This window comes from Triticum urartu, chromosome 2A (assembly GCF_056163025.1).
Source record: "Triticum urartu cultivar PI428250 chromosome 2A, HENAU_Tu73, whole genome shotgun sequence".
Lineage (NCBI taxonomy): Eukaryota > Viridiplantae > Streptophyta > Magnoliopsida > Poales > Poaceae > Triticum > Triticum urartu.
The window spans coordinates 371,263,601-371,279,281 of record NC_141874.1 but is presented as its reverse complement, the minus strand read 5'-3'; the positions used below and the strand labels follow the sequence as shown (position 1 = coordinate 371,279,281).

General features: G+C 48.5%; 1 protein-coding gene across 1 annotated transcript; it reads right to left on the bottom strand.

Annotated features, from left to right (window-relative positions):
• Window positions 1-1,196: 1,196 nt before the first annotated feature.
• Window positions 1,197-3,160, bottom strand: LOC147985146 (uncharacterized). The gene is made up of 2 exons (XM_087543906.1): window positions 1,434-3,160; window positions 1,197-1,315 (listed from the first exon to the last, which is right to left on the bottom strand). The coding sequence occupies exons 1-2, from the start codon at window positions 3,158-3,160 to the stop codon at window positions 1,261-1,263; spliced, it is 1,782 nt and encodes a 593-aa protein (XP_087400032.1). The 3' UTR covers window positions 1,197-1,260.
• Between the last annotated feature and the right edge of the window lie 12,521 nt (window positions 3,161-15,681).

Sequence of the window (15,681 nt, the reverse complement as noted above, 5' to 3'; positions counted from 1 at the left end):
CAGTGCAACGCCTAGCTGCTGGGCGCTGCACTATACAGTGTGACGCCTAGAGCCGAGGCGTTGCACACATGGACTGAGCTAACCAGAAAGCAAACACTCTGGTTGCAAGCTACAGCCAGTGCAGCGCCTAGCACCGAGGCGCCACACTGTACAGTGCAACGCCCAGAAGCTAGGCGTTGCACTGTAGAGTGCGGCGCCTCCGTGTTAGGCGCTGCAGTGGCTGTAGCTTGCAAACAGAAAGTTTGCTCTCTGGTTAGCTCAGTCCATGTGTGCAACGCCTCAGCTCTAGGCGCTGCACTATACAGTGTGACGCCTAGAGCCGAGGCGTTGCACACATGGACTGAGCTAACCAAAGAGCAAACACTCTGGTTGCAAGCTACAGCCAGTGCAGCGCCTAGCACCGAGGCGCCACACTGTACAGTGCAACGCCCAGCAGCTAGGCGTTGCACTGTATAGTGTGGCGCCTCCGTGCTAGGCGCTGCAGTGGCTGTAGCTTGCAAACAGAGAGTTTGCTCTCTGTTTAGCTCAGTCCATGTGTGCAACGCCTCAGCTCTAGGCGCTGCACTATACAGTGTGACGCCTAGCGCTTAGGCGCCACACTGTGCAGTGCAACGCCCAGCACCTAGGCGTTGCACCTGTACTTAGCAAATTTTTGGCACACGCACACATATTCCGATGAGGAGAGATAGTAGCTCACGACACATAGCAAGCAAAGAACTGTGACACATAGTACTTCACGACACATAGTACTTCACGACACATACTAATTCATAATACATAGTACTTCATGACACATAGTAGATCACAACCAAATCGAAGAGGAGAGATAGTAGTTCATGACACATAGTAGTTCACAACCAAATCGAATAGGAGAGATAGTAGTTCATGACATAGCTCTATTGCGTAGAGCAAGGCCCCTTTCCCTTCTTCTTCTTCTTCTCTTCTTCCTCTTCCTCCTCCCTTTTCCTTATGAGGTGGGCCTCCTTAACCACCCTCTCCATGAATATCTTTTCCTCCCTCTCTTTTTTTTGAGCTGCAATTGCCCAAAGCTTTATGGTTCCTTCTTCAAAATCCTTTAGACGCTTCTTTTGTGCCTCCTCACATTTCCTCACCAATGCTTGCTCCCTAGCGCGCATCGCATTTGACGCTCTCTCTTCTTCCTTCCTCTTCTCCTCAAGCTCCTCTTCCTTTTTCTTCTTTAGCTTGGCTGCATCCTCCTCTCTAAGCTTCTTCGCAGCCTTCTCCCACCATCCCGCCATCTCATCTTCGCCATCCTCCTTCATTGTTGGTTTGTTGGGTTGGGAAGCCGCCATACCTACAATGAGTGAAACATAATGGTTAGTAAAGAGAATACAAACAAATGGAACATATGAAAAAAAATAACATATGGAAAACAAGAACATTTGAAACATTATAGTTAGTGAGCAACATACGGAAATGGTCCATCGAGGTATCCAAACATTCCTCTATAACGACCTTGCCCTTGTCCATCACCACGGCCAAGTCCATCACCAAGGCCAAGACCATCACCACGGCCAAGACCACCACCACGGCCTAGACTACCACCACCACGGCCTCTTGTAAGTCCTAGTTGCCGACCTCTTTGTTGCCTAAATCCTCTTTGACTAACACTTGGTTGGCTTGGCACTTGTTGGCTACCACTTGGTTGGCTAGGCACTTGTTGGCTACAACTAGGTTGGCTCCCACTTGGTTGCCTTGACACTTGGTGGCTACCACTAGGTTGGCTCCCACTTGGTTGCCTTGGCACTTGATGGCTACCACTAGGTTGGCTCCCACTTGGTTGCCTTGGCACTTGTTGGCTATCACTAGGTTGGCTCCCACTTGGTTGCCTTGGCACTTGTTGTCTACCACTAGGTTGGCTCCCACTTGGTTGCCTCGGCACTTGTTGGCTACCACGTTGTTGCCTTCGCACTTGTTGGCTACCTCTTGGTTGGCTTGGCACTTGTTGGCTACCACTTGGTTGGCTCCCTTGTGTAGCTCCTTGTTGGCTAGTGCTTGCATCATTTTTCTTGGACCTTTTCCTTGGTTTCGTACATTTTCTTTTGTTGTGGCCATGACCTTTGCATTCCCCACAACGGGAGCTCTCACGAGGCTCTTGGAATTGATCGTTTCCCGCTTCGCGGCGGCCACCATGGCCCCATCCGTCCATGTCGCCTCTAAAACGCTTTGTTTTACGTCTACCACGTTTAACAACCTTCAACTCCGGATCCGGCCATAGTTGAACTCCATGGTACTCCGGCCATTGTGATTGGTCAAAGTATGGGTGAAAGCGGGGAGCCCATGTGTTCTTGACCGTGATGATTGAGAACTCCAACTCCCTCACGGTCACGGTGCGTGGGTGATTGATGTCCACATTTCTAACGCGACCGGCGGTATACAAATGTGAGCATGGGAGATGAAGCAACAATGGCCTCCCGCAAGAGCAATCACATTGTGTTAACGACACCTTGAAAGCCCGACCTCCATGTTGCCGGCCATCGTTTGTGGTTCCTCCTGGCTCTTTCACTTCATACTTCCACTCTTCGTTGTCATATAATATAGCTTCTTCTGAGTCCGCCTTTCGTGATTGAAATTCTAACCATTCATCAACCTTGGGTGGGAACTTGTACTTGTACTTGCGCGGGTTCTCACCCGCTATCTGTGCATCAGTTTCCATTGAGTACTTTAGAAAGTACGCATTCATCTTGTCAAATGTGTATTGAACTATTGCCGTCACAGGTAATCCACGTGCACCTTTGAGCACCCTATTGAAGCACTCAGCCATATTGCTTGTTATTTGACCGTATCTTCGGCCATCTTCATCAAAAGCACGTGCCCACTTGTTCCGGTGGGGAATGTGCCTATTCATAAAGTCTTGACCCCCGTGATCAAGTTTTTTGTGTGCGAGCAATTTGTTCAACAAAGTGGCGAACCGCTTCTCGGAGAAAGCAAGACAACAATCTTGAAGATTATCGGCCAACTCCTTAAGGCCACATGCCCTATAGAAGTTCGAACAAAAGTGCCTCATGCACCATCGATGGTGCAATGGAGCATGCCCGGGAATGTCAATCTCCACTGCGTTAAGAATTCCTGCATGCCGATCCGATATGACACAAATTTTCCTTTGAGCGGGTAACACCTTCGTCCTCAAAAGACGCATAAACCACTCCTAGTTGTCATTGTTCTCCGCCTCAACCAAAGCAAATGCCAATGGCAACACCCGGTTATTGGCATCACTTGCTATCGCAACCAACAAGGTGCCCTTGTATTATCCGGTCAAGAACGTGCCATCAATGAAGATGACCGGCCTACAGTGTTCGAAAGCCCTCACGCATTGCTCGAACGCCCAAAATGCACGGCCAAATACTCGGATTTTCTTTCCTTCATAAACCGTTGTTTGGTGCCCATGAGGCTCGACAACATGAACCATGCCCGGGTTTGTGGCGGCCATGGCTAACAACAACCTAGGGATTCGGTTGTATGCTTCCTCCCAAGTACCATACAACATCTTAAATGCGGCTTGCTTCGCCTTCCATGCCTTGCCGTACTTCACCTTGTAATGAAATATGGCTTTCACAAGGTCAATGACATGTTGGACGCTCATTGTTGGAAGTGTGGATATTGAGTTGGAGAGCCTGTAAGCGATGAACTCAGACGTGAGTTGTCTGTGGTCTTGGGACACAATCTTGCCATCCACCCTTTTGCCTCGGCACATGTGAGTTGGCACACAACTCACTACGTGCCAAGCGGGACCTCCTTTCCATGGTCTTGCACGCACAATCCACGGACATATTTCATCTTCACATGCACATGCAACCGTATAGCGCACATTGACGTCCGAATGCACCACCTTGTGTGGACGATAATGCGTAACCGAGTAGTTGTCGAGGCACATCTTCAATTCCAAGAAAGTTTCGAACTTACTCCCTTTACCAATCCGGTTCTTGTCGTCTCCCAAATCACGGTGAGAGCTTGGCCTAACCCCAAGAGATATAGATTTGCAACCATCCACAACGGCTTCATCCGCGAGACTAACATCCTTGAACAATGGTGTCTTGTGATCCCGACCGAATACCTTCTCGAAAGCTTCGGCCTCCTTCACCGTGAACCCCTCCTCATCAACTTGTTCATCGGGACCTTCGTCATCCGAATCCGATGCATATGCACGGGAAAAAGGGATGGAATGGTCCATTGTCTCTTGCAAATGATATTTGTCAAGATCACCCACATTGTTGTCATGGATATCAACTTCATTGTCATCGTCTGCATACTCATCATTGTCCTCTTGCAAAGCTTCATCTTGGTTGTTTGTAAACGGGCTCAATGTTGGCCTCACTTCTTGTGTCAAAAGAGGTTCAACAATTTCATCTCGCTTCAAGGGTGGGGGGCTACTAGCAACCAAAGGGGAGGGTTTCCGGTTCAAGTCCAAATGCAAATTTGAATCAACCTTCTTCGTTGCAAATAACTCAAGAGCCTTGTCAAGTGAATCGGCCACCGTTTCCTTGTATGCAACCCAACGTTGCTCCGAGTTGATACGCATTGTCTTCCAACGGATGTGCATTCCAAAACCTACATTATGCCTTCCCTCCAACTCAACGATATCACTAGGGTCCATCCAATTCAAATCTTTCCTCACTTGTTGCAAGAGCTCCGCATAGCTAGGACTACTATCAAACAACATATCTACCTCATCCGGATCCGGTTCAATATTGCCTTTCAAGAAGGCGTCTTTGTCCCCATGATGAACAAACACACATGTTCTTCCCATCCCTATAAGCATTCAAACAACACATCGTAACATTGCTTCCACGAGTACTAATTTAAGGATTAACACGGAATACAAACCCTAATACATATATATCAAACAACAACCCTAACCCTAACCCTAACCCTAACCCTAACCCTAACAATAACCCTAACCATAACCCTAGCACCAACATAAGAACACCCATAAGAATAACCCTAACATACTAACAATGCCTAATCATAGGAAATTGGCAAACAAAGATCTCACATCTCCATGCAAATCTCTAGATCCAAACAAAACTAGGGTTTCCCAAACTAGCATTACTTGGATCAAAACAAGGGATCGGAGAAGATTACCTTGAGGGAGGGTATGACTTCGAAATCCACGGACAAATTCTTCAAATTTGCAAGTTTTGGGAGAGGATTTGAGAGGGGGAGAGTGGGAGAGGGGGCAAAACTCGGGTTGGGGTGTGTGGGGTGGGGGGAGTGGGGGAGGGGGGCCCAGCCGCTGGATAAGTCACAGTGCAGCGCCCGAACGCTAGGCGCTGCACATTACATGTGTGGCACCTAGCTCTGAGGCGCTGCACTGCTGGGTGCGGGCCCAAGGGCTGCCACGGTGAACTGGTGTGCAACGCCACTGAGCTAGGCGCTGCACCGTAGGGTGTGGTGCCTGCGTGGCGGGCGCCACACAAAAGGGTCAGTGCTGTGAAATAGTTTCACGGACAGTTCATTTTGTGAATTGATTTCGTCCACAGGTCAAAATAGTCAAAATTGCCTTGCAAGAATTGCAAGCCCAGACGCTCCGCACTGCACGAACATTGTCAGGTGTACCGCCATTTTCTACTAGCGCCGAACTGCATGCACACGAGAACCGAACCACATGGTGCGCCTCTCCGAGCAGCCTTGCTCGCCGCATGATGCATCCCTGTATTGCATTAGTGTCAGGCGAACTGCACACTTAAGCCACCGAGGAAATGCACGATTAGGGGGCAAATCACAAGCATGTGTTGGAGGAGCTGCATGTTCTGCTTTGCCCGAGCTGCATGTTTCTGCTTGCGAAAGTGCACGGGCTACGCACGCGGGATCAGCCGATGGTGGCCGCCACCAGAACCTTATCCAGCAGCAGGAAGACGGCCAGACCCCATCAGGCCGGCTGCGGCACGGGTTGGCGTATGCCGGGGGAAGCCCGAGGAAGGGGCCGACCACCGCACCATGGGGAACTCCATGGGATCCTGCCGGGCAATTGAGGGGAGAAGCCTGGCCCTCGGGCGGTGCGCCACCGGCCCATCGCGCGAGCAGTCGGATGCAGGTGGGTGACCCCTGTAGCGGCCGGATCCGCGGCTAGAGTGGCCGTACGCGAGGCCAGCGAGGCGCTGGGGACCTTGCCGGCAAAACCGCACCCAGTCATGCCTCCTCGTCGCGGATCTGATCCATCCTCGTCACCTGCCGCCGCTAACTCCACCAGATCGGCGAGATCTGATGGTTTCCGCCGCCGCCACCCTTTTGATGCACGGTCTCCCTCGACGCCGGGCCCCTGGTCGGTTGCGGGGGGCGAGGTGGGGAGCCGCCGCTCCTGGTGTGGGTGGGGTGGGGAGCCGCCGCTCCTGGTGTGGGCGGCGCGGCGGAGGGAGGTTGTGTGGCGATGCGGGGAAGGAGGTGATGCCCCTAACCAGTGGTGGATGTAGCAGGGCGGGAGGTGGTGCGGTGGGGAAGAAGGTGGGAGGAGGCGGGTGGTGGGCACAAGGAGGAGATGTGGAGGAGTGGGTGGGTGGATTTTCGGACGGGTGTCTGCGGTGGTTAGGTGTTATCAGAATAAGGTCTTAAGGGGTGTTATTAGAATAGACCCATCCTATATATATATGCATATAGCAGTTGAATGCACAAGGAAAACCTGTCCACAAGCCGAGCGCGCTGACGGACGCGAGCAGAGCGCGCCGCGACGCCTAACGGCGAGCAGAGCTTGCTGAGGGACGCGAGCAGAGGCCGGTACAGTGATACGTGGCAAATAAGACGAACTGTGCAAGCGATGTCGGAGACATCAAACATGAATCAGATTGGAGTTGCGTGTGCGATACGTGGCATACAGTTGATCCATCCGAGCTGTTTGTGATGGAATAAGCTGTGTGTGTTGCGGGCAAATGCTTGCTGGTATATAACCTTAAATTTAACCAAAAAAGTGTTAATGCATGTTACAAAAGTTGTATAGCTAGAAACTATGTTCAAATACGACTCCAACGATATAATCTTTGGCGACATGCATTGGTATTTTATTAGTTAAATCCTACTTATAAACCAGGACGGGGGTATAGTAGGTAATTAAATCGCAAACATTTTCTTTGTATTAACCGTATGTCTACGTGTCCTTTCGTCCTCCTCTCGCACGTCTTGTCACCCCGCTGCCGCAGACGGCTTACATCGCAAGCTTGCGCAGCGTGCGGGGGCATTCTTTTAGCCAAACGGTGGCGCCAATGAATCGTCGGTGAGCCCGTTCCCGCGCAACCTCGCAGGTTCCCACGCAAGCTTCCCGCCCGACTCGGTGAAATCCCCCAAAATCCCAATGCTTATCGGCCTTCTATAAAAACCCTCATGACCGGCGAGACCTGCGTCGCATTTTCCTCTCCCTCCCTATAGCTTATCTCGTGTGCTTCTCCCACAATTACCAATGGCACCGGTCCGTCGTCGTCGCTCAGCCACTCCACCATCATCAGAGGACAGCTCCAACTGGGAGGCTACACCGCGGCGGTAGCGCAGTCCCCGCCGTAGTGTAGTGCGTGTGGCGTCCCTATTGGGTGTGCGCGGAACACCCACCACACGCTCCGCCGCTGCTGCCCGTCGGCAGTTGTTGCCGGCCGCCGTTGTCGCCACACCACCGTTGAAAAACAGGGCCATCTCCCGCTTCACCGTCGCGGCCCGAAGGCGAGAGGTGGCCGTCGTGGCCGCCACCCCACTGTCGGCCACCGTGGCCATCACCCGCTCCGCCACCATGGCCCGAAGGCGGGAGGTGGTAGCCGTGAACGCCACCCCATCGCCGGCTATTGTGACCGCCAGCCCACCGTCGACCGCCGGGATCATCACCCGCTCCGCCACCGCCGCCCGAAGGAGGGAGGCGGAGGTGGAGGCCCGCACGTGCGTCAGCGACCTTGCAGACTACATCGAGCTCCTGCGGGAGGAGGAGCGCCTCGTCGAGCATGCAAAGAGCCTTACCGCAGCCGTGGCCACAGCACACGCCGATGCGGAGGCGAGGAATCAAGGGATCTATGAGCAGTCCGGCCGCTTTGAGAGGGATCGTCTAAAGCGGCAGTGGTCGTTCGAGCTGGCGAGCGTCGCTGAAAGTGCAACAGTGGCAGGCACCCTATTGCATTTCTCCAGCTCGTCGGTAGGCTCCTCCTCCTCTGCCTCTTACTGAGCGTGCTAGGCAGAGGAGAGGCTGCTGGAAGTAGCACGAAGCCCCTCCGTGGTAGTAGTAGTATTTAGGGGCTATTTTGTTCAATTCATCTGACTATAGATGTGTGGTCGAACTGTACAACATACTTAAAATTAGCTAGTATATATAGTTGAACTAGCTATTTCAGTATGTGGTTGGCAACAATTGGGGAAAAGTTTGGTCTGTTCAGCTGTCGAGTTGAACTATTTGTATAAATTAAGAATGACTGCTTAATCTATGAATGAAATCTATGCTTAATTATTGAATTTTAGTTGCAAAAATTAGATAGTGCAAGTGATTTCTACCTACATATTTTGACAAATCACAGTGTTACAAGGATTGACAAATGGCAACATTACTAGATCAACAAATGTAAATATTTCTAGTTTGACAAATGGCAACATACCCAATATGACAGATGCAAATCTTACCAAATTGTTTGTACGTGGTTGCACATGGGTCATCCAAAACAACCGTTTGCGTTGAAGGGATGCACAAATCCCGCGTTGCGGATTTTCCCTCGACTTAGAGGGAAGACCATAGCTCTCACTTTGCATACGGGTGTTCTATCTAAAACGTTTGCGATCAAGAGCCGCAGAAATCCTGCACGGCGTATAGCTTTCATGCTTCCCAGTGAGCCTCCGCATTGGAGTACTGCTCGCATGCCATCCGTTTAGTCAAGCACTCAAGCACATGTCCGCACGGCACCTCCTAGCCATTAAAAGAGTGAGGCGTGGCGTCACGTGAATGGTTAACAGAAAGCACATGATTTAAATTATACAAAACGTTTCAGATATTACAGTGGCAGCTATTTGTTTCAAAATGCCTTTGTTGGCTGTTATTCGAGTGCACCTTCTCTCAAAATAGACACGAAAAATACCACAGCATGTCGGGTGCCATTCCATTATAGCATGCCAAGTTACATGAATTTCAGACAAGTTTTGGATTTACTAGAATTTAAAAACAAAGTATCTCAACGTTTTGCCGGCAATCAACAGTGCCCTGGTGTTTGAAATTCATTCCCATTTCTTGCATGGGACCTAAGCATGCCCCGAAGGACACAAATTTGATTTTTCAATCATATTATATGCACTGGAGCTTGTGCATGTAGTTCAAATTCCAATTATGCACATGAAATGTCTAGAAAACCCAGTTAATGTATAAAAATGTCCAAACGAACCCCGAAAATTCCAAAAGTAAACACAACACTCCTGTTGTTCTATGTTGACACAAGCAAAATTTTGAAAGCAATAAGAGGCAAGAAATCGTTTCATACCCAAAGGTGGCACATTCCCTACCGAAACCATCACGCTTGTTGTGAGAAGCTTATACCCAAACCTACCCCAAATGGGACAAAAAATTTACCACGGCATGTTGATGCTGCTCCATGATAGCATGCCAAGTTTCATGAATTTTAGACGACTTTTGGATTTACTAGAATTTAATATACGTGTATCTCAATGTTTGCGGCCGAGTGACGGTGGCAGGGTGTTTGAAATTCATTCCCATATCTTGCATGGGACCTAAGCATGCAACCAAGGACACATATTTGATTTTTCAACCAATTTATATGCACTGGAGAATGTGCATGTAGTTCAAATTCGAATTATGCACATAAAATACCTGGAAACCCCAGTTAATGTATAAAAATATCCAAACGAACCCCGAAAAATTCCAAAATTTAACACAACACTCCTGTTGTTCTATGTTGACACTCAAAAAATTTTGAAAGCAATAAGAGGCAATGGATATCGTTTTGTCCCCAAAGGTGGCACGTTCCCTACCGAAACCATCACGCTTGTTGTGAGAAGCTCTGGTTTGTGAGAAGCTTATATCCAAACCTGCCCCAAATGGGACAAAAAATTTACCACGGCATGTTGATCCTGCTCCATGATAGCATGCCAAGTTTCATGACTTTCAGATGACTTTTGGATTTACTAGAATTTAAAATCCAGGTATCTCAATGTTTGCGGCTGAGTGACGGTGGCAGGGTGTTTGAAATGCAATCCCATTTCTTCCATGGGACCTAAGCATGCAACCAAGGACACATAGTTGATTCTTCAACCAGTTTATATGCATTGGAGAATGTGCATGTAGTTCAAATTTGAATTATGCACATAAAATGCCTGGAAAACCCAGTTAATGTATAAAAATGTCCAAATGAACCCCGAAAAATTCCAAAATTGAACGCAATAGTCCTGTTGTTCTAGGTTGACACTCAAAATTTTTTGAAAGCAATAAGAGGCAACGGATATCGTTTCGTGTTAGGGAACGCAGTAATTTCAAAAAAAATCCTATGCACACGCAAGATCATGGTGATGCATAGCAACGAGAGGGGAAGAGTGTAGTCCACGTACCCTCATAGACCGTAAGCGTAAGCGTTATGACAATGCGGTTGATGTAGTCGTATGTCTTCACGATCCGATCAATCCTAGTACCGAAAGTACGGCACCTCCGCTATCTGCACACGTGCGGCTCGGTGACGTCCCATGAACTCTCGATCCAGCTGAGTGTCGAGGAAGAGCTTCGTCAGCACGACGGCGTGTTGATGGTGATGATGAAGCTACTGGCGCAGGGCTTCGCCTAAGCACTATGATGATATGACCGAGGTGGATTATGGTGGAGGGGGGCATCGCACACGGCTAAGGGATCAATGATCAACTCGTGTGTCTTTGGGGTGCCCCCCTCCCCCGTATATAAAGGAGGGAGGGAGGAAGAGACCGGCCTAGGAGGAGGCGCGCGCCAAGTGTGGGGAGTCCTACTAGGACTCCCAAGTCCTAGTAGGATTCCCCTTTTCCTTTCCAGAGTAGGAGAGAAGAAAGAGGTAAAGAGAGAGGGAGTAGGAAAGGGCAAGGGGGGGCGCCGCCCCCTTTCCCCTAGTCCAATTCGGACCCATGGGGCGGCGCGTGCCTCCTTCCCTTTTGCCTACCTCTTCTATTCCCGTATGGCCCAATAAGGCCCAATACTTCTCCCGGCGAATTCCTGTAACTCTCTGGTACTCCGAAAAATACCCGAATCACTTGGAACCTTTCCGATGTCCGAATATAGCCTTCCAATAAATCGATCTTAACCTCTCAACCATTTCGAAACTCCTCGTTATGTCCTTGATCTCATTCAGGACTCTGAACAAACTTCGGTCATCAAATCATATAACTCATAATACAAATCGTCATCGAACGTTAAGCGTGCGGACCCTACGGGTTCGAGAACTATATAGACATGACCGAGACACATCTCCGGTCAATAACCAATAGCGGAACCTGGATACTCATACTGACTCCTACATATTCTACGAAGATATTTATCGGTCAAACTACATAACAACATACGTTGTTCCCTTTATCATCGGTATGTTACTTGCCCGAGATTCGATTGTCGGTATCCTCATACCTAGTTCAATCTTGTTATCGGCAAGTCTCTTTACTCGTTCCATAATGCATCATCCCGCAACTAACTCATTAGTCACATTGCTTGCAAGGCTTATACTGATGTGCATTACCGAGAGGGCCCAGAGATACCTCTCCGACAATCGGAGTGACAAATCCTAATCTCGATCTATGCCAACTCAACAAACACCAACGGAGACACCTGTAGAGCACCTTTATAATCACCCAGTTACGTTGTGACGTTTGGTAGCACACTAAGTGTTCCTCCGGTATCCGGGAGTCGCATAATCTCATAGTCATAGGAACATGTATAAATCATGAAGAAAGCAATAACAAATAAACTAAACGATCAAGTGCTAGGCTAACGGAATGGGTCAAGTCAATCACATCATTCTCTAATGATGTGATCCCTTTAATCAAATGACAACTCATGTCTATGGCTAGTAAACTTAACCATCTTTGATTCAACGAGCTAGTCAAGTAGAGGCATACTAGTGACACTTTGTTTGTCTATGTATTCACACATGTACTAAGTTTCCGGTTAATACAATTCTAGCATGAATAATAAACATTTATCATGATATAAGGAAATATAAATAACAACTTTATTATTGCCTCTGGGGCATATTTCCTTCATTTCGTCCCCAAAGGTGTCACGTTCCCTACCGAAACCATCACGTTTGTTGTGAGAAACTCTGGTTCGTTAGAAGCTTATACCCAAACCTGCCCCAAATAGGACAAAAAATTTACCATGACATGTTGATGCCGCTCCAAGATAGCATGCCAAGTTTCATGAATTTCAGACAAGTTTTGGATTTACTAGAATTTAAACACCGGGTATCTCAATGTTTGCGGCCGAGTGATGGTGGCAGGGTGTTTGAAATTCATTCCCATTTCTTGCATGGGATCTAAGCATGTAACCAAGGACACATATTTGATTTTTCAACCAGTTTATATGCACTGGAGAATGTGCACGTAGTTCAAATTTGAATTATGCGCATAAAATGCCTGGGAAACCCAGTTAATGTATCAAAATGTCCAAATGAACCCTGAAAAATTCCAAAATTAAATACAACACTATTCTTGTTCTATGTTGACACTCGAATTTTTCTGAAAGCAATCAGAGGCAACGGATATCGTTTCGTCACCAAAGGTGGCATGTTCCCTACTGAAACCATCACTCTTGTTGTGAGAAGCTCTGGTTTGTGAGAAGCTTATACCCAAACCTGCCCCAAATGGAACAAAAAAATTACCATGGCATGTTGATGCCGCTCCATGATAGCATGCCAAGTTTCATGAATTTTAGACGAGTTTTGGATTTACTCGAATTTAAAAACCAGGTATCTCAATGTTTGCGGCCGAGTGACGGTGGCAGGGTGTTTGAAATTCATTCCCATTTCTTGCATCGGACCTAAGCATACAACCAAGGACACATATTTGATTTTTCAACCATTTTATATGCACTGGAGAATGTGCATGTAGTTCAAATTTGAATTATGCACATAAAATGCCTGGGAAACCCAATTAATGTATAAAAATGTCCAAACGAGCCCCGAAAAATTCCAAAATTAAACACAACACTCCTGTTGTTCTATGTTGACACTCGAAAAAAATTGAAAGCAATAAGAGGCAACGGATATCATTTCGTCCCCAAAGGTGGCACGTTCCCTACCGAAACCATCACGCTTGTTGTGAGAAGCTCTGGTTTGTGAGAAGCTTATACCCAAACCTGCCCCAAATGGGACAAAATTTTTACCATGCCATGTTGATGCCGCTCCATGATAGCATGCCAAGTTTCATGAATTTCAAACGAGTTTTGGATTTACTAGAATTTAAAAACCAGGTATCTCAATGTTTGCGACCGAGTGACGGTGGCAGGGTGTGTGACATTCATTCCCATTTCTTGCATGGGAGCTAAGCATGCAACCAAGGACACATATTTGATTTTTCAACCCGTTTATATGCACTGGAGCATGTGCATGTAGTTCAAATTAAAATTATGCACCTGAAATGCCTACAAAACCAAGTTAATGTATAAAAACTTCCAAAAAAACCCTGAATAATTCCAATTTTTTTGACGACACACCTATGGTTGCATGTTCACTACAGGTAAAAGTTCTAGCAATTCAAACACCATCCTTTGTAGCTGTGACCCCATTACGTAATTCAAATCAAGATGATAAATCAAGTAGATCACACACAGTTTATTATCACCAACCGTGTGAGATGCAGCACAAAATATCTTGGAGCACCATTGGTGTATAGTACACCTATGGCTTACACGAGAAGGTGCGTCGGCTACAGTTGACAGCCGATGTGTCAAGCACACTAGCTCGCTCCCCAAATATCATTTCACTGTTCATTCATCGCTGGTGAAAGATGGGGATGTGGACCCACGTCATGAGGGAAACTTCGGCGGCCCACTCCGGCGAGAGCGCGGCCGCAGCCGCCAAGCGCATGCTAACAAGCTTCGTGAGGGCGACCGCGGTCTGTGTCCTGGCAGCCAAGGCAGGCCAAATGGCTGCTGTTGCTTCTCAGGTGGCGGCAGCAGCATCTGCCTTGGGGATAGCAACTGGCGAGAGCGGCACAGCAGTGGCCTTAGCCCTGATGGAGGCCGCCCACTACCATGTCGAGGCCGTCCATTCCCAGCTCGTGGCGGTCACCACACAAATCGAATGAAGCTTCTCCGACAACGGTCGGCAACCCACGGCCGAAGAGTTGGCAATCGCCGAGAGAGTTCGAGCAGCCGTTCGTTCCTACGCGGTATACATTGCCACGACGGAGCCCACCAGAGCCCCGATCGCGGCCGCCCACGCCCAGCTCGTGGCAGCCTATTCCAAAGATATGGCAGACGTGGATGGCGAGATGCTTGCCGAGTATGGTGCAATTGATGCCATGGAGCCCCTTCCCCATGAGACCGTCGGGCGCGAGCTGGACATGGAGGTGGCGACGGAGATCGACGAGCACCAGCCGTAGTAGTACTCTTTGTTTTGTTTAATTAAGAGCGCCAGTCTTTAATTTGTTAGAGTAATGTTTAGGTCAGCTAGCTCTGTTTAATTGTTGAACTTACTCGGTTAAGAAGTTAGTCTCCTTTGTGTACCCAAATTATGCAATGACGTGGATGACCACTGTAACTAGGGAAATTTGAACCAAAATTTTTGACGTTCAAACTCAACACATACGGGTTATGCTATCTGAATCGTTTGTGATGTTCACATATCATACACAGTTCTGAAAGGGACCGTGTCTGATGACACTTTGCGCGCCAGTTTTTTCGCTGAAGCGATTCCAAATTTTCGGCTTCCGCAGAAATATCTACCTCCCCGCCCCCTCCCCCTTACCAAAAGCCACATTTCCCCTATTTTCGCCTTCCTTTCCAAGTTGAAACCTTCACTCCTTGTTTGCAGTGCCGCCTCCTCGCCGGCGACCCTCCCCCATGCTGCTCGGCCTCGCCTATCCATGTAGGTAATCCACACCCGACCCCCATCCTCTTCTCCTTCCACATCCCACATGCCCTGACCGCTGGCGCGAGCGCTACACCTGCCACCCAAATCACCGACCCCTCCACCAAATAAGCGCCGCCCTAAGCCATGGTGCGCACGGTATATCCAAGATCCCAAGGACCATTTGGCAGCAGAGAAGCAAATCGCGGCCGCATGTGCGGATGAGGTCGCGATGGCTGCCATTCGTGTCAACCCCCAGATCTTCGAGGAGCACCTTGCCGTCGAGGCCACCGTCGACGCGTTACGCACCAAAGACGCGACGCGGTTGGCTGTTTGGTTCAATTCTGCAATGCGATGTTCAATTGTTGTGGGTGCATTATGTTATTGTATACTGCTGCCTCTTGAGCACTGCGTTGGTTTTCCCCGAAGAGGAAGGGATGATGCAGCAAAGTAGCGTAAGTATTTCCCTCAGTTTTTGAGAACCAAGTATCAATCCAGTAGGAGGCTACGCGCGAGTCCCTCGTACCTACACAAAACAAATAAATCCTCGCAACCAACTCGAATAGGGGTTGCCAATCCCTACACGGCCACTTACGAGAGTGAGATCTGATAGATATGATAAGATAATATTTTTGGTATTTTTGTGATAAAGATACAGAGTAACATAAAGGAAAAGTAAAAA